At 46.4% G+C, this 22,506-nt stretch overlaps 2 protein-coding genes across 10 annotated transcripts in view; both read left to right on the plus strand.

The window, feature by feature from the left end:
- Nucleotides 1–22,506, plus strand: part of NAA20 (N-alpha-acetyltransferase 20, NatB catalytic subunit) — a 710,789-nt gene that overhangs the window by 606,456 nt on the left and 81,827 nt on the right. The window lies entirely within an intron of this gene.
- Nucleotides 1–22,506, plus strand: part of RIN2 (Ras and Rab interactor 2) — a 252,085-nt gene that overhangs the window by 181,416 nt on the left and 48,163 nt on the right. For 8 of the 9 annotated variants that reach the window (XM_050805778.1, XM_050805780.1, XM_050805777.1 and 5 more), the window contains one exon: nucleotides 658–758. In XM_050805778.1, coding sequence (XP_050661735.1) covers nucleotides 658–758 — 101 coding nt within the window. Of the gene's footprint in view, nucleotides 1–657; nucleotides 759–997; nucleotides 1,167–22,506 lie in introns of those variants that run through there. The other variant, XM_050805786.1, reaches the window with a different exon arrangement.

Consider the following 22,506-nt stretch of genomic DNA (forward strand, 5'->3'; position numbering starts at 1 on the left):
GGGATCTGAGATGGGGCCACCTTTTCCCCTAGATGGCCCTGGGGCCCACTTCCCCTCCTCCCTACTCACCCACCCCAGCCTCACTGAGTCCTTTCTCCTCCCTTTCCCCAACAATCTTCTCTCCACAGCAGTGCAAAAATAGAACAAGAAATCATTTTGATGTCTTCAGAAATCAGTGTGTATGCTGGATATGTCTTTTCAAGAAGCTCACTTCTATAACCAAAATAATGATTGTATGAATTTCAGTCCTTCAAAGGGGGTTCCTTTGGATTGTTTCCCTTGCCAAATGGATATTGAGGCCCAATTTTGCCAGGATGTATTTATTCTGTCTATATTCATGTTGAGAAAGCTAACTGGGTGTTATATTGTCTTCCTTATTACAATACTGAAACCTAACAAACTGGATATCATATTCTTTTCCGTATTACAATACCGAAACCTAAGTTCTTCCCCTTTCTAAGGAGAAGCTGTCTCCTCCCCCTTTATTTTTTCCTCTGGCCAGAGGAAATTCACAGAGCCAAGATTAAAAAAAAAAAAAAAAGAAATAGAAAAAGATGGTCATCTCTGTTCCTACTGAAGAGCCTGAGCTCCCCGGGCGCTGTGGGCATGCCACGCCTCTCCACTTCCTGACGTCATACTATTTTTGTCTTTGAATAGCTCATTGACACAATTGCCTCGGAGATCGGAGAACTGAAACAGGAGATGGTGCGGACAGATGTCAGCCTGGAAAATGGCCTGGAACCCGCTGAAACCCACAGGTGACCAGAGACACGGTTAGGTGATGGGTGCGAGAAAGAGATCGAGTGAACCCTGGCACTGCCAAGGGCTGACTTGCAGTCACTCCTCAGAAGTCCGGGAACTGGGAGTGTGGTGGCAGCTCTAGATGAAATCCTCTGTAGGAGGTGGGAGTGGCCTAGGAACTAGTTGTCTGCTTGTTTCTTTTAATCACTTTGAAGGCACTTGAACTTTACACTCTCTCGATTCCTCCTGGCACCAGAACCCGGAAACCTAAAATTGTCTGTGCCATATCCACCTACTCCCAATGATGGAAACAGTAACGCAGCGAGATCCAGCGTGTGCAAAGTAGAATTCAGTGTAGCCGTGTGAGTCTCCAGAAGGCTTACAGGGGAGCAGCTAAAGAGGATGGACTCATTTTGCATTCTCAGGTCAGAAAAAACCCCAGCAGTCTCCAAAACCATTAACCTGAAAAGCCATTTAGCGATTGGAAACTGGATGTGGTTGTAAATTAGATACAAAGGGAAGACGGCGTGCTGTGCTGTTGAAGCCAATACCTGTGCAAGTACTGCACGCTGTCTGAATAGGAGGCAAGGGATTAGTCTGTACCTGGAGAAAAGGGGTGCAAAAGTCGGGCGGTGGTGGGGAGTTGAAGGTGACCTCTTCCAACTTTGATGCTAACAAGATAACAATATAATGGCTGTAAAAAGACACAGACACTTCGTGCCTTAGAGGCCAGATTCATTAACAGCTTCCCCTTTCTCCCAGAAAGTGGGGCTGAGCCTGCCTGGAGCAGTGTGAGGCTGATTTATGGAGTGGGTTTTGCTTGCGAGTCATGCAACAGGCAGGCCAGCCAGATGGTTCTGGTTGTCCAGGCAAGTTTCAAACCAGCCCGACTAGTTCCCCGCCATACGCTGAGGGGAGAGAGCACCATCCCTTCCAGCACTTCGCAGCTGGCAGGTGGTACTTTGATACCCGATGTCTCTGGGGGAACAGCACTCTCCCTTAATTCTCTGTGCCTTCCCTTTCCTTTCCTTCCCTACAAAATGATGGGGGTGAACCAGATGGTCCCCTTGCTCCTTTCAGCACACCCAGCATTCTATGATTGTTCTTGGCCTCAATGTGAAAGTCTTATTTTTTCCCCGTAAACTAGACAAATGCATAATGATTTTCAGGTAGTGACTCTGCCTCGCCTCCAGTGTAGTTTCAAACATCGTGGAACTTTAGCCAGGGAATTTCTCTTTATCCTGTGCCTTGTTGAGCTAAATTTTAATTGGGAGTCTAGGCTGATAACAACAGAAAAGAGAGCTTTGGTAGCACTGATTTCTCTCATAGCCAGGAAAGGTGGCTCTGTGAGATCAACCCCAAGCTCCACAGATGACAGACACCCGGACACAGAGCGGCAGAAACCCTTCCCCTGCATATCAGCACGGGGGATTTTGGGGGTGTAAGAAGGCCGTTCTGAACAATGTGAGGGGCCATCGAGATCTTGTTTTCTGACTGCGGTGGGTATTAGAGTGAGAGCCGGGTGGTTGCTTAATCTTTCACATTTCCTTCCATCTTTTCCTTTTCAGATGTAAGAATAACTGTAAGCAGTCCACAATAGCCTTTTTTCCCAGATGAATGTCACTTTGAATGCTATGTTGCTTAATTCATGAATTGATAAATTTGCAGAGGCATTTTACTTGGCTTTTTTTTTTAACGGAAATGAAAGAGGAAAAAGCAAGATGAGTTGTCTTTATTTAACAACATAGGTCATGTTGGCCATGTGGCAACACTGTTCATGTTAAACTACTGTTCTAAGTTGCTTATAGCGACTAACTTATGGCATCTTCCTAACACTCCTAGGAGGGAAAGCTCTTTGGGTCTGCATTTGACTGATGTGGAAACTGTGTGCTGTGGGGGAAAAGCTACATAGTTTTGACTTCTGTGCTAGAGTCTCTTGCTGATTTTTAAGAAGTAGTGGTTTTGCTTTTAATTTCTTCATTTTATCCAATGGAGCTGTCAGGAGGGCCAGTTCGGTTATTTCCAAGATCAAGGAAAAGTATAGCTGTGGCCACAATTCAGCCTGGCACAGAGCAGCAGCCAAAGGGGAGAGGAGGGAAGAGGAAAGCAGACCAGTAGGTAGCAGAGTTGCTTTCAGCAAAACCCCTGCAGAAGGAAGTAGTGAGCACCCCCAGCCCCTGGCTCTGCACATCTGATGGCTGCAGGAAATGCACGGCCGTCAGCTTCCTCTGTGCTTCGTACTCTGTGAGTGTGAGCTGGGACAGGGAGTCGCCTATCCCACCACAGCCACCACGAAATGTCTATGGTTCCTTAGTTGATGGAATACCAGATTAAGCACCAAGCTAGTCCCCTAGGTTAGGAATCACTATTCCTCTAGCTGTGTTAGTGTTTGGTTGCTCTTTCGTGGTTAACATCGGGATGACCTTGATCTTTAACTTTTTCTTGCGCCATGGACTCCTTCTCTGAATAATCTTTTAAATGCATAAAATAAGGTCTACAGGATGTCATGGGAAAAACAATTATAGTGAAGTCCAGTGATCAGAAGATTTCAGTGTGTGTTTCAGCGTGTGCTTTCATGGCATAGGCGCTTCTTTTTTACACGTGACAGATAGGCATAAATGACACAATCTCTGTAACAGCTGTGACGACGGTGAAACCTCTGTGGTTTCTGTTGGTGATAAAGTCACAGGTCTTGATAATACTACTGTGGTTTGTTGCCTACAATCAAAATGGAAGGAAGTTCATTCAGAATGAGGCTAGGGAAAGTGAAGACGTCAGTTTTGGCCCGGTGGCCAGTGCCCACCTCCCAGCCTGTCTCCTATCAGCGTCGTCTGCCATGGTCCATCTGCCCTCCTTTTTGGGACACTTGCTTGGCTTGACTTCTGGGACCCCACACCTCCCTGGGATCCTCTTAGCTGTCCTGCTGCTGCCCCCAGTGCCCTGACTGGTTCTTCTTTTTCTCCCTAAACTCCAGCCCTGGAGAACCTGGAGATCACACTTTAAGCCTCTTCTTTTCTATTTTTTGTTTGTTTGTTTTGAGATGGAGTCTCACTCTGTCACCCAGGCTGGAGTTCAGTGCCACCATCCTGGCTCAAAGCAGCCTTGACCTCCTGGGCTCAAGCGATCTTCCTGTCTCAGCCTCCCACGTCGTTGGGACCACAGGTGCCCGCCACCACACCCAGCTAATTTTTTTTTTTATTTTTGATAGAGATTGGGGTCTCTCTGTGTTGCCCAGGTGGGTCTCAGACCCCTAAGCTTAAGGGATCCTCCCACCTCATCCTCCCAAAATGCTGAGATTACAGGTGTGAGCCACTGCGCCCGGCTGAGCCACTCCTTTTCACTCTTCACAGCTCTCCTCTCTCCCACTAACTTTGTACAAGGTACTTTAAAAAATATCTGTGCCTCAGTATTCTTACCATTAAAATGGGAATAATAACAGAGTTACCTCACAGGGTTGTTGGGACGATTAAGTGAGTTAATAGCTGTCAGGGACTCAGCATGGTTCCTGACACATGGTAATAGACACACTATATGTAGTTTTAAAAAGAGGTCTGTGGAGTAATTTCCTAGCTTATCCCACCCGGTCTTGTGGCTCTGATACCATGTATACATTGGTTATTCCCAACTTATACTCCCTTGGCTGATCCTGTCTTTTGAGTCCAGAGGTTGGTAAACAACTGCCCACTCAGGCAGGGTTCCTTCACAGGTGCGTTCCTTCCTGGGTCTTCCCTGTCCCAGTCACCATGCCTCCAACGTCTTGGGCCTTGCAGTCATCCATGATGCCTCTATTCCTCTCATAACCGCCCTCCTCCCATCCATCCCCAAATCCAGGCAGCTCTACATTTTATTTTTCTTTGAGACAAATCTCGCTCTGTTGCCCAGAGCTGGAATGCAGTGGTGACATGATCTCAGCCTCCTGCAACCTCTGCCTCCCAGGATCAAGCAATTCTTGTGCCTCAGCCTTCCAACATAGCTGGGATTACAGGTGTGTGCCAAAAATGCCTGGCTAATTTTTGTAATTTTAGTAGAGCTGGGGTTCCACCATGTTGGCCAGTCTGATCTCAAACTCCTGGCCTCTAGTGATCCACCCACCTCAGCCTCCCAAAGTGCTGGGATTATAGGCGTGAGCTGCCGTGCCTAGCCTCTACCTTTAAATAGATACAGGATGGAGCCACTTCTCACCAGCACCACTGCAGTGGCCCCTGCCTGGTGCCTCTGCTTCCACCAGTTCCACTTTCTCCAGGCTATTAGCCAAGCAGCATAGTGAACCTTTTAGTTCACCTAAGTCCAAGACACAGCTCTCCTTTGTTCAAAGCCTTTTGATAATTTTGCATCTAAAACCAAAATTACTACCATAGCCTTCAAGACGCTACAAGATGTGACACCCAAGCACCCCCTCCTCCGCCATCTCTTCTCTAACAGTCTCTCCGCATCACTCAGCTCCAGTCCCACTGACTTCCTTGCCAATGTGGCTCCTGCCTCCTGGCCTTCGTACTTGCTGTTCCTTCTGCCTGGCACATCCTTCCCCAGGAAGCCTTCACCCTTGAGCCCTCCTTTTCTTCTACCCCCTTACCTGGCTTTATGTTTCTTCATAGAACTTGTACAGACAGGACGTATACTCACTTGCTTCCTGTCCATTTTTTTTCTTTTTTTTCTTGGAAACAGACTCTCACTCTATCACCCAGGCTGGAGTGCAATAGTGGCATGATATTGGCTCACTGCAGCCTCTGCCTCACGGGTTCAAGTAATTCTTGTGCCTCCAGCCTCCTGAGTAGCTGGGACTACAGGCACACGCCACCACACCCGGCTAATTTTTTGTATTTTAGTGGAGACATTTCACCATGTTGCCCAGGCTGCTCTTTAACTCCTGAGCTCAGGCAATCTGCCCGCCTCGACCTCCCAAAGAGTTAGGATCACAAGCGTGTGCCACCACACCTGGTCCATCTGTGCATTTTCTGCCTCCCATCTCTAGAAGGTAAGCTCTGTGAGAGCAGGGGCTGGGTCTGTCCTTCACCTTGGGATTGCAGTGCCAGGGACAGTATCTGGCATAGAGAATGCACTCACTAAGTATTTGTTGAATGGATAAAGGAAGGGTGCCAAGCCTCTTAGCGATTTTGAAGTATTTATGCATCAGAGACCTCTTGCAGAGGGCCACCAACCGGTGCATAAAAAAATAAAAAGTTGAAAATGTGTGACAGGCCCAAGGCTTCCTCCCTAGCAAAGAAATAGGGCAGAGGTCCTTCCCCCAGTCTCCAGTCGTGCCTCCTCCACCAGTTCTACCATGAGCTATTTTAATCTTTGGCCAATAGAGTAGGAGCTGATTAAATCTCCCTCCATGCCTCTGCTAATCTACCAAATAGAAGCCCGTAAGCCAGGGGCGAGACTGAGGGCTTCTTGCTCCTGGTCCTCTGCTCTCTCCCAATGCAGTTTCCTGCTTCCTCTCTTCGCACTGCATCCCTCCAAAGACAGGCGAGTACGGGAACATAAAGGCGTTTCACTCCCCTCTCCCTCCCGCATGATTTCACAGTCCATTTTCATTTGGGGGAAGCAGGCCTCTTTTGGGTAGGCCCACCAGGCCTGAGATAGGTTCCACTCTCATCATTACTTGAACCCATCCCCTCTAGGCTGACACAAGTCTCTAAAGATCACTTTGTCCTCAGGCAGAACAGAGGGATCCGCAGAACAACCTCCCAAGCTATTGTCTGGGCCCAGGCTGCCTGTTCAGGATCCCTGGGATCCTGGCTAGAGCAGGTCAGTGAGGGCTGTGGCTCGTCCCTTCCTCCACTCTCCTGTAGCCATCACTCCTGCTGCCACCTCGCTGGTGTCCTCTAGCCCAAGTGGATTGCTGTGGGATGCCTGCGGTCCCATGTCTATACTCCTCCTGCCCCACCACAGAACCAGACATGACACATGGAATTCAAAAATTCCTTGGCCAGCTCTTCTCAATGCTACAATGTAGCAGCTGGTCATCACCTTTGGCCTCTTCTGGGAAGCTCTGAGCTTCTCAGTGGCTATGTGACAACATTGACATTATAACCACAGGAAACCCAGATGGCTCCTCCTTTGGACAATCGTTCACTTCTTCACTTGCCCAGAGGTGAGAACTGAAGATGAGAAGGGAAGAATGGCGGCCTCAGCCTGGGGAAAAGGTGCCCAGAGCTCCACTTCCTTAAGTCTCAAGGGGGACAGTTGTGACCACATCAGCGACTCTGTGGCTTTTTGAACCAGGCCCACCTTCACTTAGTGCTGCTTTTTAAATAATTTTCCACTGAAGTAAAACATGACTCAGCAAAATTCACAAATAAGCATCCAGCTAGATGAATGTCCACAGAGTAAACACATCACACGTCGATGGCTTTGCTCGCAAACCTGTTACTGCTACAGGGCAACAGGTATATGGTGAGACATTTTCCAGCTATGTCACCGAGGATTCACTATTATGATTACTTTTATCAATTTACCCCCAATCCCCTAGAATATTTCCATATTTCAGCTCAATCAGGAGTGTCCCGAACATGATTTCAATGAATTCTATGAGGGTTGACCAGCTCTTTGCTACACTCTTACCAATGTAGCAACCACTAAACTCAAATTAAAGAAAATATTTTAGCTGGGTGTGGTGGCTCACACCTGTAATCCCAGCACTTTGGGAAGCTGAGGTGGGTGGATCACGAGGTCAGGAGTTCAAGACCAGCTTGGCCAACATGGTGAAACCCCGTCTCTACTAAAAATACAAAAATTAGCCGGGCGTGGTGGCTTGTGCCTGTAATCCCAGCTACTCAGAATGAGGCAGAAGAATTGCTTGAACCTGGAAGACGGAGGTTGCAGTGAGCCGAGATCAAGCCACTGCACTTCAGCCTGGGTGACAAAGTGAGATTCTGTCTCAAAAAAAAAAAAAAAATGGCCGGGCGCGGTGGCTCAAGCCTGTAATCCCAGCACTTTTGGAGGCTGAGACTGGCGGATCACAAGGTCAGGAGATCGAGACCATCCTGGCTAACACGGTGAAACCCCATCTCTACTAAAAAATACAAAAAACTAGCCGGGTGAGGTGGCAGGCACCTGTAGTTCCAGCTACTCGGGAGGCTGAGGCAGGAGAATGGCGTAAATCCGGGAGGCGGAGCTTGCAGTGAGCTGAGATCTGGCTACTGCACTCCAGCCTGGACGACAGAGCCAGACTCCGTCTCAAAAAAAAAAAAAAAAAAGAAAATATTTATTCAGTGGATCCTATTTATCAAAATACCAAGACAGTGGAGCCTGAAGATTTACACAACCTAAGGAGGGAAAAAATTATAAACAAGTGAATCTCATGTAATGAAATGGGACATAATAGAATATGTCAGATGAATACAGGAGGACAGCAGATGTCCCGAGAACTTCAGGTGGGAAGCAGGTACCTCTAAGTCAGAGGTACATCAATTTCATTAATGAATGAGTAAGAAGTATAAGATCAAAAATGCCCTAAAGAGCTGTTCAGTCTATCTTGACTGGTGATATCTGTTATCTTTAGGAAGGTTTTTAAAAGGGACGTTTAAGATTTCTTTTTTGATGGCCAAAAGTAAAACACTTACGTGGTGGAAAAAGCACAACGCAGAAAATCAAAATAAACAGCACCCTGACCCCGACCCCACCCCCACTCCAAGATAGAACCATTTTTGATTGTTTGTTTGTTGGGTTGGCTGATTTAATTCTTTGCTTTGATGTGTATCCTTCTGATGTTTTTGCATCACAATCCATTTAAATGGTAGATCATGTACGATTTTTCACTGAGTTACAAGGGTGTTTTTGATCATCCTAGAAATGCAGTTTCCTAGAAATTGATTCTGTTTTTGTTGATGGGTAGCACCTTCCAATGTAGTGGCTGGCTTATCTTTTTATAGTAAACCTTGGCCACACAATGTCACCAGCAGCATATTGGAGCTGTTCTGTGCTCTGCAGGCTTTGCATTGCTGCTATATTGGCAGTTGGTTCTGCCATAAAATATCTGCTTAGTTAGAATTCATCTGCTAGGAAATAACACCAGTGTAACCCAAAGCAATTAAATACTAGAAACTGCCAATCCATGGAACGCTTGCCTTTCCGTGAAGCAGGGTGCATGCCCCGGGCTCAAAGGGCATCGGGACCAAGACTGGAGCCCGCCTGGCTCCTTCTTTTGCCTGTTTTCAGCTCCAAGGGCAACCAGGACAACAGGTTCTTTGTTCCTCTTTCTTATTTTTACAGGAATGAATAAAAGCTTCTGCCAGCATTCACTCCATATCTGGCCTTTTCATCTCCAGCTGGAGAGTCAACGAGAGGAAGTTTTAGGCAAAATAGCCACCACTTTTTCTTACCTCCTGAAAATGGCAGTGTCTCCCCGGAGGCAGACATGCACTTTTGTTCCCATTTCTGTGTCCTCTTCTGCTGGGCCTCTGTTGATAGAATTTAAAAACTACCAAAGGCCCTAAAAGTTTTTCAGAATAGTCCTCCTGTGACACGCTCTTACAAACCTTTTTTGAGGAAGTTGGGCCTCCACCCTCAAAAAGCAGCAGCCCTTCTCCATGGAGAAATAAAATCCGTAACCCCAAATATGCTAGTGATTCTTTTTCCTTTTAGAGTTTAATGGGACCAAAAAAAGGCCTTGAGGAATTAAGTATGAACTTGCTTGCTCTAGGGAAACTGCATAAGTTGGAAAACTGGACCCAGGACCAGTTTTATCAATTTCTAGCATTTTGATCTCAAATAAGGAGATAAACTGGATGGCCACTGATAGCCCTTAAAACTTGGCTAAATATGCAGTGGTCCTTCTAAGACAATCCATTTCCCCAGGACTTTCTGCCACTAGTCTTCCCACGTGGGGTGGCGGGTAACAAGTTTCTTCTGCTCACCTGGCCATTTCCATGCTGTCAACTGTGTTAGCCAGGCCAGGGTCTTGCTGTGTCCAGAATGGATTGGGGTTTCCCTGCTTCTCCAGACTAATAGAATATTACAGAGACATGTTTAATTCCATTTCAAAATTCTTTTCTTTTTTTTTTTTCTATTGAGACGGAGTCTGGCTCTGTCGCCCAGGCTGGAGTGCAGTGGTGCGATCTCCACTCACTCCAAGCTCCATCTCCCAGATTCATGCCATTCTCCTGCCTCAGCTTCCTGTGTAACTGGGTCTACAGGCACCCACCACCACGCCTGGCTAATTTTTTGTATTTTTAGTAGAGACAGGGTTTCACCGTGCTAGCCAGGATGGTCTCGATCTCCTGACCTTGTGATCCGCCCGTCTCGGCCTCCCAAAGTGCTGGGATTACAGGCGTGAGCCACTGTGCCCGGCCTGTTTTTTTTTTTTTTTTTAACCTATAACTAGGCTCAAGTTCTGAACTTCAAAATTCCAAAGAACTATTTTTATGTCTGAAGGTGTTAAGAAATCATTAGACATCAACTTCTAGGTATTTTTGAATTTGAAGTTTCTCTGGGTATTTTTTGTTTGCTCTGTGTGTGTGTATGTGTCTAACACAAATTGGAATTGGTCCTGTGTCAGAGATTTTTAGTCGATAGATATCTTCGATATGAGCCATTATTTTCTGTGTCTCTACATAAGGGGCCTCTGGTTCTAATATTTTTCCAGGAGTTGTTGATTCCAGACCCACTACCTCTCTTCTCCCAGCCCCACTAAGTCCTGGCTTCATCTCCCACCTATCCAGGCATCTTGGCCGCGGCGTGGCATTTGGGATGTATATTTGTTTTCCCTTTGATACATGGTCAAGGATCTACTGTCCCAAGAGCAGGACCATGGTGGGCACAAGACTCTGACTTCTGTCTCGTCCTTGAGTCATAAGATGACCCCTGCATTGGCCTCTTGTAACTAGAAGCCTGGGTCCTCTGGCAGTGCCACATCCCAGGGTGTACCTTTCTTGCCTTTGCAGCTGGTTAAGGCAACAGCCTGGAAAAAGGTTTTAGTCTGGCATGCAGCTGAAGGGAGGCTCCTGGAGAAGCGTGATATACATGGACATTTTAACACAAAAATATCGAAAGAAGTGGCTTTCTTTTTTCTTTTTCCATCTGAAAGTTGAGGATGGTGACACCAGAGTCCAAGTTGAGCCTGGACACTAAAGGTAGATGGAGAACTCTCCTGCTTCCAGGACCTGCTGGAAGCCAGCCTCTAGAAGCTTTGGGGTTTTACTTTCTCCCAGGTCACATGAAATGCTGCCAAAACAAGCTCCAGAGTTGTGTTTATACAACAGTATTTGTCAGTCCTAGAATGGAAACACATTGCCTCGCTTTCTTTTTGTGACTATCCAAAAATTAGGAGACAATAAAAAGTCATCCTGGAAACTCCCGTGGAACTGAACCTTTACTCATAGTTTCAAAGACATTCCAGGCACTTAGAATCAGAAGTTCTTTTCGGGTTCTGTTTATTTGCTTTGCTAACAGATTCCTTTTTTCAACAAGAATCCATTTTTAGACACAGGGAAACTGAGACTAAGTGGTGCGTGGTAATGGGCGCAGGCCTCACAGTGACGAAAGGGCAGTGCTGAGGCTCTGATTCAAGTCTGACTTGGGGTCCTCTTTCCACCTAACCGCTGAAGATTAGGAGACTGAGGGAGACTAGAATCAGGACTGATTTCATTGAAACTATGACATGCCTTACCAAAAATATCATCGTGATTTCAGTGCACTCACATGGGCAGGAGGTGGATGGCTTTGATTCCAGATAAATTGATGACTGAATGAGAAAGCCCCTGAAGCTGTGTGCGTGGGGTTCCCACTGGGATTTCTTCAGAGCTTGTGCACTGCACCTGCCTTCATCCAAGGGCACTTTCCTGCCAGGACTGTCTACTCTCTACTTTCTCCTGCACTCAGCAGGCCACTTTTTGTTGGAATTCTAAATCTCATTCTCCATGCTGGAATAAAGCATTCTGTATTTGGAGATCTTGGATGGAGCACTGGTGTCCAACGTCTGGTATTGGTGGGCGTAGAATTATTGTAATTCTAAACTAAAGCTCATCATTGACTTTTCTTTTTATCTTTCTTATCTTTTTTTTTTTTCGCTATGTAGACTGCAAGAACATCATTGACTTTTACAACCAAAGCCACTCAAAGCCCACTCCTTGCTAGTTGACTTGAGCTTAGAAGGGGTGTCCATGGGATAAATTCACGAGCAATAAGGAAGGATTTGTTTTTCTGGAAGGATTGGAGCTGCCTCCTTTTCTTGCCCCAGAGATGGCCAAAGGTCAGGGGGCTCTTGGTAGCTGTGGTGATTTTTGCCGCCCATTTCCTGATAAGCACAGAAACAAGAACCCTTTGTCTCCTGAGGCTGGAGCTGAGCAGCGGATTGTATTTGTTAGGAGGCCTCAGAAAGAAACTGCCCAGTACCCGTAAGAACCTTTCTTCCTGCCCACTAAGCTCCTCCTCTTCCGTAAACCTTGCTCTCTGCCGATCACCTCCTCCTCAGGCCCCTGGTCACGCCTAAAGCAGACCTTTTGTTAATGCCTGCCCAGGGCGAGGCCTGAATATGGCCTGGGGATGAGGCCAGGCTAGTAAGGGAGAGAAGTCTGACCAGAGTGGAATGGGGTAGGTTCCCTGGAGGTGTGGGGACAGTAAGGAAGGAATGTGATGGGTCACAGATTACTTGCAGCTGATAGAGATAAAGGATGAGGATTTGAACTCAGTTTGACGGGTAGGTAAGTAGGTAGGAGCCAGATATGGCAGGAGACATTCCTAGTAGCTTGAACTCAGTAAGGAGGAAGCTGAGCAACAGCATGTAGATGCATCTATAGGATGATCTCCCCAGGCCAGTGCGGGGGCTCACACCTGGAATCCCAGCACTTTGAGAGACCAAGGCGGGAGGATCGATTGAGGCCAGGAGTTCAAGACCGGCCTGGCCAACATGGCGAAACCCCGTCTCTACTAAAAATGCAAATATTAGTCCAGCATGGTGGCGCATGCCTGTAGTCCCAGCTACTCAGGAGGTTGAGGCAAAAGAACTGCCTGAACCCGGGAGACAGAGGTTGCGGTAAGCCGAGATTGTGTCACCACTGCACTCCAGCCCTGGGCAACAGAGCGAGATTCTATCTCAAAGAAAAAAAAAAGGAAAAAGCAAATTCAGCCTGGTGCAGTGGGTCACACCTGTAATCCCAGCACTTTGGGAGGACGAGGTGTGTGGATCACCTGACATCAGGAGTTCGAGACCAGCCTGGCCAACGTGGCAAAACCCTGTCTCTACTAAAAATACAAAAATTAGCTGAAGTCCCAACTACTCAGGAGGCTGAGGCGGGAGAATTGCTCGAACCCAGGAGGCGGAGGTTGCAGTGAGGCGAGATCACACTACTGCACTCCAGCCTGGGTGACAGACTGTCAAAAAAAAAACAAACAAAAAACAAATTCAGTATCTTTACCATAATTGGGAAACACACTGAATACATATAACCATTAAAATAAGTAAGGGTCATTAAAATTAAAACCATGCCTCCATGGATTACCTTGCTATATCCATCACTTTTTCGGAAATATTGTCAGTTTCTAACCACATTGAGATATTACAAACTATCAAAATTGGGCTAGGCGTGGTAGCTTGTGCCTGTAGCCCCAGCTACTCAGGAAGCTGAGGCTGAGACAGGAGGACCACTTAAGGCCAGGAGTTTGAGACCAGCCTGGGAAACTCAGCAAGACCCCCATCTCTAAAAAAGTAATTTTTAAAATTAAAAATTTAGATATCAAAATTAATCTATACTTTTCCACCATTAGAGCTTTATTTTGTTTTTGGGTTTTCCACTTAGTAGCAACACTACAGTTCTTTATGTTTGGGAGACAAACGATGTAATGAATCTTAAACCATAATTTAGTCAGAGGCAAAAGCAATATGGAACCTGAGCTCTGCTTTTGTTGTTGTTTTTGTTTTATTGATAAGAACTTGTCACCCTGTTAATGATAATTAGCCCATTGTCTTCATTCTGTAACCACTTAATAAACACTTACCATGTAAACAATGAAAAACTTTGTTTTCGTAAAAGTCTAGAAGATTCCCAGAAACCTTCAGGGAATGAGCCCTCAGGCTTCAAGAAAAGCCAGGAATTTTTCGTAATGACTGTTTTCAGGGAGTGCCTGGCCAGAAAGGTGAGACTTGCAAGGAGAGACATGGGAGGAGCCTGCCGCTCACTCCTTCAAATCCCAGGTCTGGGGCAGTCCTTGTAGATTCCACCGTGATTGGCCTGGGAAAGCCGGCAAAGCAAGCAGGTGTCGCCCTTCCAAGGGGAGAGTTCTCCATACCTCGTGGAGCCTGACAAGGGAAAGAAGGGCTTGGGGAACTGAGATAAAAGCCGAAAGCCCAGCTGCTTTTGAGAAACTGTGATAATCCTTCCTCCAACTAACTGCTGACCCAGTCATCCCAGTGTCACCAGATGACTCATGTAAGTAGAAGCAAAACAGGTTACCTTGATAAAACACAAGGGTAGACCACAAATGGTTCCAGCTCCGAGGTAGATGTGATAGTGACTGTGCTGAGACACAGCCGCTGGCACAGACACACGGAAGGGAGCTGGAGAACTATGGAACTTCCCCTAGGAAAGCATCATTTGACTTAGGAGCCTCAACTGCCTTATTTATTTCCATAGGGGACTTGCCATTCATTCTATGAGGGGTTTTCACATATTGTTAATTAACTAAACCAATCCTTTTTTAGCTGAATTATAATCTAACAGTCTGGAAAAAATATATATCTCTATATACATATTTTTGTAGACGCAGTATCCCTCTGTCGCCCAGGCTGGAGTGCAGTGGCGCGGTCTCGGCTTACTGCAACCTCCACCTCCCGGGTTCAAGCCATTCTCCTGCCTCAGCCTCCCAAGTAGCTGGGACTACAGGAGCGCGCCACCACACCCGGCTAATTTTTGTACTTTTAGTAAAGACGGAGTTTCGCCATGTTGGCCAGGCTGGTGGAAAATTCATAGTACATTTTAAATATTTGTTTGAAATCACTTTTGTTCTTAAAAAAAATCTGGCACATCTTATGATAGATGATATTAAATTGTCCATTTAGAAACTCCAGTTTCTCGGGAGCACTCTCCAAGGCAACTTGGAAGTATGTCCCAGACAAAAGTGATTGTCTTGAATGATTTTAATTTTAATTTTAAGTATATATTTATTTATTGAGACAAGGTCTCACTCTGTTGCCCAGGCTGGAGTGTAGTGGCATGATCACAGCTCACTGCAACCTCGACCTCCTAGGCTCAAGCGATTCACCTCCCTCTGCCTCCCAGAATGCTGGGATTAGGGTACAGGGCACTGCACCAGGACGTCATTTTATTTAAAAAAAAAAATCTAGGCTGGATGCTGTGGCTCACACCTGTAATCCCAGCACTTTGGGAGGCTAAGACTGGTGGATCGCCTGAGATCAGGAGTTCGAGACCAGCCTGGCCAACATGGTGAAACCTCGTCTCTCTTAAAAAAAATACAAAAATTAGCCAGGCATGGTGGTGTGTGCCTGTAATTCCAGCTACTTAGGAGGCTGAGGCTGGAGAATCACTTGAACCTGGGAGGCAGAGGTTGCAGTGAGCCAAGATTGCACCATTGCACTCCAGCCTGGGTGACAGAGCCAGACTCCGTCTCAAAATAAATAAATAAATATCTAATTGCTCAGCTTAGTGAAGGTGTGGTTTTACACACACAGAGGAGGTTTAGGGGGCTTTTTGTTTAACTCGTTTATCCTCATGTCCTACCACTGAGGGCAGAGCCATACAGAGCAGAGCACACCTGCTGACACCTATAGCCTAATGGATGTGCACCATCCTTGATTGACAGAGTAAGAATTTGGCATTTTGCCTTGAACTTTCTTTTTGCTATTTAACAGCCAAACTAATATTCTTATATCTAGAAAGTTGTTGACTTTATTTACTCTGTCAGTACTTTTTGCCACAGAAATGACCTTGCATCAAATTTCTATGTATTTTTGCCTTATTAATTGTCTCTCATTTGCAAAGTCAAAGGGTACACTTCAGATGTATGGTTGGGGACGGAGCTTGGGGGAGCGGGTGATGTAGGGGGAGGTGCAAGGGAGGCTTCATAGCACGCTTTGTCTAGACCCTCGTTGCTGGGACTGGTCATTAGGGGCTGTGCTGGTAGACTGTACTATTCTTCTGGAATTAGGACAAGAAAAGGCATGCATCGTTTGGAAGCTCTGCTCTGCTCAAGTGAATCTGATTCTGGCAATGTTAGTAAAACTAACCCTTGTCTGCCTGGTTGTCCTATTCGGAACGAGCTTTCTGCAATCACTTATTCTTCCACCTGCTCAGGTGATTAACGCTGGGCCATGGGAAGGAAGGAAATCCAGCCCAGTGGAAAGGCCTCTCTCATCCCATACTCCAAAGAGCTTTAACCTGGTTTTCACGATAGCAGGACAGGTGCTGGAGAGCCCTGCCCTTCCAAAGTGGACGGAAGATCCACCCATCTGCTTCACAGCCATAAAGCCCAGGTTTGGTTGGAATTGGGATGGGTGGAGTTTTTGTTCTCTGGGTGAGTGTTTGTTCTTTTAGGTGAGTGTTTGTTCTCTGCCCCTAGAGGCACCTTATACTTTGAGGGGCATTCTGTGGTTTGCCCATTGTATTCACAGGTGGGTCTCACTGTATCTGTACCTAAGTTTTATCTCCTCATGATAGCAGCCCTAGACACCTAGACATAGTGGGAATGGCTGCACAAATAAATGCGTTTTATAGTCAGAAAAACTCAGTGAGATGGTAGATATTACTACTTCTCCTCCCACCTATTATTTTGAGAAATTTCAAACATTATGGAAAAGTTGCAAAGATAGCACTGGTCACTTAATTCACTATGTGTTGAAATTTTGCTACATTTGCTTTATCTCCTTATATTTTTTTCATTTTAGGCGAAGCTCACCATTTGACACTTTCTTTCTTTTTGACACTTTCAAACATGTTTACACTTTGCCCTTAAATCTTTCAGTATGTGTGTCTTAAGAATGAGAGCATTTTTCCCTTGTAAGCATAATAAAATTATCACGCTTAGGAAATTATCCATTTTATTTTATTTTATGTTATGTTATGTTATGTTATGTTATGTTATGTTATGTTATGTTATTATTGAGATAAGGTCTTGCTCTGTCACCCAGGCTGGAGTGCAATGGTATGGTCTTGGCTCACTGCAACCTCCACCTCTCAGGTTCAAACAGTTCTCCTGCCTTAGCCTCCTGAGTAGCTGTAGCTAGGACTATAGGCACACACCATTGTGCCCGGTTACCTTTATTTTTTTATTTTTTTATTTTTATTTTTTGAGGCAGGGTCTAACTCTGTCACCCAGGCTGAAGTGCAGTGGTGCCATCTTGGCTCACTGCAACCTCCACCTCCCAAGTCCAAGCGATCCCCCCGCCTCAGCCTCTGGAGTAGTTGGGACCAGAGGCACGCTCCACCATGCCTGGCTAATTCTTTTCTGTATATTTTGTAGAGCCCAGGTTTTGCCATGTTGCCCAGGCTGACCTCAAACTCCTGAGGTCAAGCAAGCCGTACACCTTGGCCTCCCAAAGTGCTGGGATTACAGGTGAAATTGTCCTTTATAGATCTTTTTATACTGATGCCATATGAGTTCAAGGCTATGCACTCCATGTAGTTACCACATCTCTTTATTCACCTTGAACCTGTGTTAATCCTACAGCCTGTTAAAATTCATGACATTGACATTTTTGAAGTTTTTGCCATTGGTTTTGCAGTCACTGAAATTTGGATTTTTCTGATTGTTTTCTCCTGTATACATTCAGGTGAGTCATATTTGGGGGCAGGAAAGACACCTGGGTGACATGGTACCTTCTCAGAGCCTCAGGTCGGGGGCACATGATGTCAGGGCAGCTCATTTTTGGAGGAGTTAGCACAGATCACTTGGTTAAGGTGGCATCTACCAGGTACCTCCATTGCCAGGGTACCTTTCCATTTTCACAAGTCGTTAAGTGATCTGTGAGGTGATATTTTAAGACTATGACTATCCTATTTCCTAAGTCTTTTGCCTTCTGATTTTAGCATCCACTCACAATTTTTGCTTGCATTGATTACTAGCTGGTGGTGAAGGTATTGTTATTTACTATTTTCAGATCAAAAGGACGAGGCTCAGAAAGGGACCTGAGCAAGGTCTCACATGCCCGGCCAAGCTAGGAGAGGAACCTCATGCTTCCTGCCCTGTGCTTGGCTCTGTGGCCATTCCACTATGGCCATGTTTTTATTGGAATCACCTGAATTGTATCACAGTGTTTTACCTTTTGTGAACCTCTGTTCACTGCCTTCCCTCCTGTTTGCATGCAGACACCTTTCTTAGCAATCATTAGTTTCTATTAATCTCATTAAGTTCTATCGTAAGTTGAGTTCCCTGGAAGGAGAACCTGATTCGGGGCTTCTTGTGCAAGTGATTCTGGAACAGTCTGCCAAGGAGTGAGGGATCCAGGATGGGACAGGGAGGAGGCATGGCAAAGATGTGGGCTCTGCCTGGTCCCACAGGGAGCTCAGCAGCGTGAATAGCCCCCAGAGTTGTCACACCTTGAGGCTGGAAGGCCACTCTTCTCCATCTCACATATGTAGAAAGTACATATCAGTATGTCATTGGCAGCGAGTCTGCTCTCAGGGAGAGGATGTAGCTTCCTGGGCATTTCCAGGAGAAGAGGAGCAGCTGTGAGCTTTCCACAGCCAACACTCGCAGCAGCTGGGGCATGGGTGCCTGCCCTAGAGGAGGGGCTCTAGGTGGGGCACCAGTAGCATCCCCTACATGTTCGATGTTCTCACATTAGTTCTTTCCTGAAGGTTGTTCCTGATTAAAGCCAATTTGTCCTGTAATAACATGCTATAAATCTCAAGTGGCTGGCTGAATCAAGGAGTTAGCTTAGTCATTTGCAAAAGCAAGGGATAATTTATGGTTGCTCCTTTACGAGGTCCCATGAATTTTATTCACCATCTTCCTGTCTGGTCCCTGCTTTTCAGGCTGAGGTCACTTGTCAGAACAAAGGCTTTTCAGCTCCTTGAAACCACAGAGGAGTCACAGGATGTGCCCTTCTAGGGAAGGAAGATATGTCAACATGTTTACTTTCAGCACACATGAGCATCACAATTGTCATGTTAGACACTGTCCAATTTGGACTTGGCAAAATATGGCCAACCTGAGGTGGCAGTGATAAAATATTCATTTAGTCACCAAGAATTCTTTTTTTTTTTTTTTTTTGAGACGGAGCCTCACTCTGTCGCCCAGGCTGGAGTGCAGTGGCCGGATCTCGGCTCACTGCAAGCTCCGCCTCCCGGGTTCACGCCATTCTCCTGCCTCAGCCTCCCGAGTAGCTGGGACTACAGGCGCCCGCCACCTCGCCCGGCTAGTTTTTTGTATTTTTTAGTAGAGATGGGGTTTCACCGTGTTAGCCAGGATGGTCTTGATCTCCTGACCTCGTGATCCACCCGTCTCAGCCTCCCAAAGTGCTGGGATTACAGGCTTGAGCCACCACGCCCGGCCACGTCACCAAGAATTCTTTTAGTGGCATGGTACCCATCCCTGACCCCCAGCCCCTAACAAAACCAAATCAAACCCCTAATTGGATCTGAGTTAATGTGCATGTTTTACACTTGGACCTCAGGCAAATGCTCCTTACAGTGTTGTCCTCAGATTGGTCACTGAGAGCTTGTTAGAAATGCAATGTCTCTGGCTCACGCCACGCCTGCAGAAGCTGTGAGTCTGAAATCAGGAATCTGTGGCTTAACAAACCCCAGGTGACTTTCACACAGGCGCTCAAGTTTGACAAACACTGATCCAAAGTAGTGGTTATAAACTTGGTTGCACATTGAAATCCCCTGGGAATTTTTTTTTTTTTTTTTGAGATGGAGTCTTGCTTTGTTGCCCAGGCTGGAGTACAGTGGAATGATCTCAGCTCACTGCAAACTTTGCCTCCCAAGTTCAAGCTATTCTCCTGCCTCAGCCTCCCGAGTAGCTGGGACTACAGGTGTGCGCCACCATGCCCAGCTAATTTTGGTATTTTTAGTAGAGACAGGGTTTCACCATGTTGACCAGACTGGTCTTGAACTCCTGACTTCTGGTGATCCAACCGCCTCAGCCTCCCAAAGTGTGCTGGAATTACAGGCGTGAGCCACTGCACCTGGCTTTTTTTTTTCTTTCTTTCTTTTTGAGACAGGCTCTTGCTCTGTCGCCCAGGCTAGAGTGCAGTGGCGCAATCTCCACTCACTGCAATCTCCACCTCCCCAAGTTCAAGCGATTCTCTCGCCCTAGCCTCCTGAGTAGCTGGGACTACAGGCGCCCACCACCACTCCTAGCTACTTTTTGTATTTTAGTAGAGACGGGGATTCACTGTGTTGGCCAGGCTGGTCTTGAACTCCTGGTCTCAGGTCATCTGCCTGCCTCAGCCTCCCAAAGTGCTGGGATTACAGGTTTAGCCACAACACCTGGCTTTCTTTTTTTCCCCCCCGAGACAGACTCTCACTCTGTCGCCCAGGCTGGAGTGCAGTGGCACGATCTCGGCGCATTGCAAGCTCCACCTTCTGGGTTCATGCCATTCTCCTGCGTCAGCCTCCCAAGTAGCTGGGACTACAGGCGCCCACCACCACGCCCGGCTAATTTTTGTATTTTTAGTAGAGACGGGGTTTCACTGTGTTAACCAGGATGGGCTCGATCTCCTGACCTCGTGATTCACCTGCCTCAGCCTCCCAAAGTGCTGGGATTACAGGCGTGCGCTACTGCGCCCGGCCCTCCACACCTGGCTTTTTTAGGTGATTTTTATCAGCAGCCAGGGTTGAGAATCACTTGTCTAAAGCTGGCTCTTTTGCCTTCTATGAAAGGAATTTTAACACCAGCTTCACTTTGAAGAGTATGTTTTTTTTTAACTGCAAATATTCACTTCCTAATACCTGCAGGTGCTGGAATGGCATTTGCAGAAGGAGAAACTATTCTTTTTGGCGCAGAGTCTCCTACCTGGAAACTTGTAGCAGAAGTTGAGCAAAGCGTTCATATGTTTGAGAAGAAATAAAAAGATAAATCTTGAATGAATGAGTGAGATTCCTCAGGCCTGCAGAAAGTCACGAAGGTGATGGAGAGAAGTTAGGATGGGATATCTGGCCAGGCCACATGCCAACACTGGGTATTATTATTGAGTCTGCACACCCAAAAATGATCGGCATAGGTTGGCTTCTTCTAAATTCAGTCCCACCTCTTAGGAGTAGAGTTGTCCATGTGGAACTATCACACTTCCTTTCTTTAATTTCCTTTTTATAACTCTCATCATACATTCGGTTTCATTATCCATCCTTCTCAGTGCTAAAGACATTATCTAGATCACACTGTTGAGTTCCTTTGGGTTTAGAGGATTGAAGACCATATGTACCCCAAGCTAAACCTGCTTGTTTGGACATGAATGGTTAGGTCTGGTGTCCCTTGGCTGCCCCAGGATAGGGCTTGATGACCTGCTCCTTGAGAGCCAGGGAAAGTGTCAGTTCTGAGTTTGGCAAAGGGGGAGAGAACCCAGAGCGAAGCTGCCTTGGATGGGAATGTCAGCCCCTCCCTCTAACGAGGGGCTTGACCTTGAGCAAGGTCCTGACCTGGGCTCAGTCTCCTAGTTCTCTGTAAAACTGGGATCATGGTGCCTGTGGTTCAGGGCTGTCGAGAGGAGTAAATGAGAGAAGGTAGGTAAAGGGCTTGGCACACAACAGCCACTACATGGATACAAACTGCCCAGTGTCCTTGACCTCTGTGCCCCTCACCCCTGTGTCCCTGACCTGACCTGACCTCTGTCCCCTCACCCCTGTGTCCCTGACCTGACTTGGAACCCACATGTTGGATAAATTATCAGAGTATGTGTAATTTCTAGCTCCGCTGTTTCAAGGCTGTTATCACTCAGGACAGCTCAGTAACTTCTTAGGCTTCAGTCTTCTCATTGGTGAAATGGGAATTAAACACTCACTGACAGAACCAGTATTGGCACCAAAAGGACGTCAGTATGGTTTGGTCATTAAGATATAATTCACATACCATAAAATTCACACTTTTAACGTGTATGATTCATGGGTTTTTAGTACATTCACACATTGTGCAATTATTACCACTGTCTAATACCAGAACATTTCCATCACCCCAGAAGAAAGAAACCGGTACCTGTTTGCAGTCACTCCCCATTCTCTTTTCTCTCCCTCATTCTCTGGCACCCACTAATCTACTTTGTGTCTCTGTAGATTTGCCCGTTCTGGATATTTCATGTAAATAGTCATTCAGTATGTGGCCTTATACATCTGGCTTCTGTCACTGAACATAATGCTTTCCAAGTTTATCCATGTTGCAGCATGCATCCGTGCTCTATTCCTTTTTATGGCTGAATAATATTCCATTGTAAGAATAGATTACTCTTTTTTTTTTCTTTTTTTGAGACAGGGTCTCACTCCTGTTGTCCAGGCTGGAGTGCACTGGTGGGATCATGGTTCACTTCAGCCTTAACTTCCCAGGCTCAAGCGATCCTCCCACCTCACCCTCCTGAGTAGCTGGGACTACGGGTGCACCTGACCACACCTGGCTGATTTTTGTATTTTTAGTAGAAATAGGATTTCGCCGTGTTCCACAGGCTGGCTTCGAACTCCTGGGCTCAAGTGATCTGTCCGCCTCAACCTCCCAAAGTGCTGGGATTACAGGCGTGAGCCGCCACACTCAGCCACATTTTGTTCATCCACTCATCAACTGACAGACATTTGGGTTGTTTCCACGTCTTAGTTATTATAAAGAACGTCGACATGATTTTACAAATAGCACAGCATCACTCCTCTGTGAAGTTTTATT

The sequence above is a fragment of the Macaca thibetana genome, chromosome 10 (assembly GCF_024542745.1).
Source record: "Macaca thibetana thibetana isolate TM-01 chromosome 10, ASM2454274v1, whole genome shotgun sequence".
Classification (NCBI taxonomy): Eukaryota; Metazoa; Chordata; class Mammalia; order Primates; family Cercopithecidae; genus Macaca; species Macaca thibetana.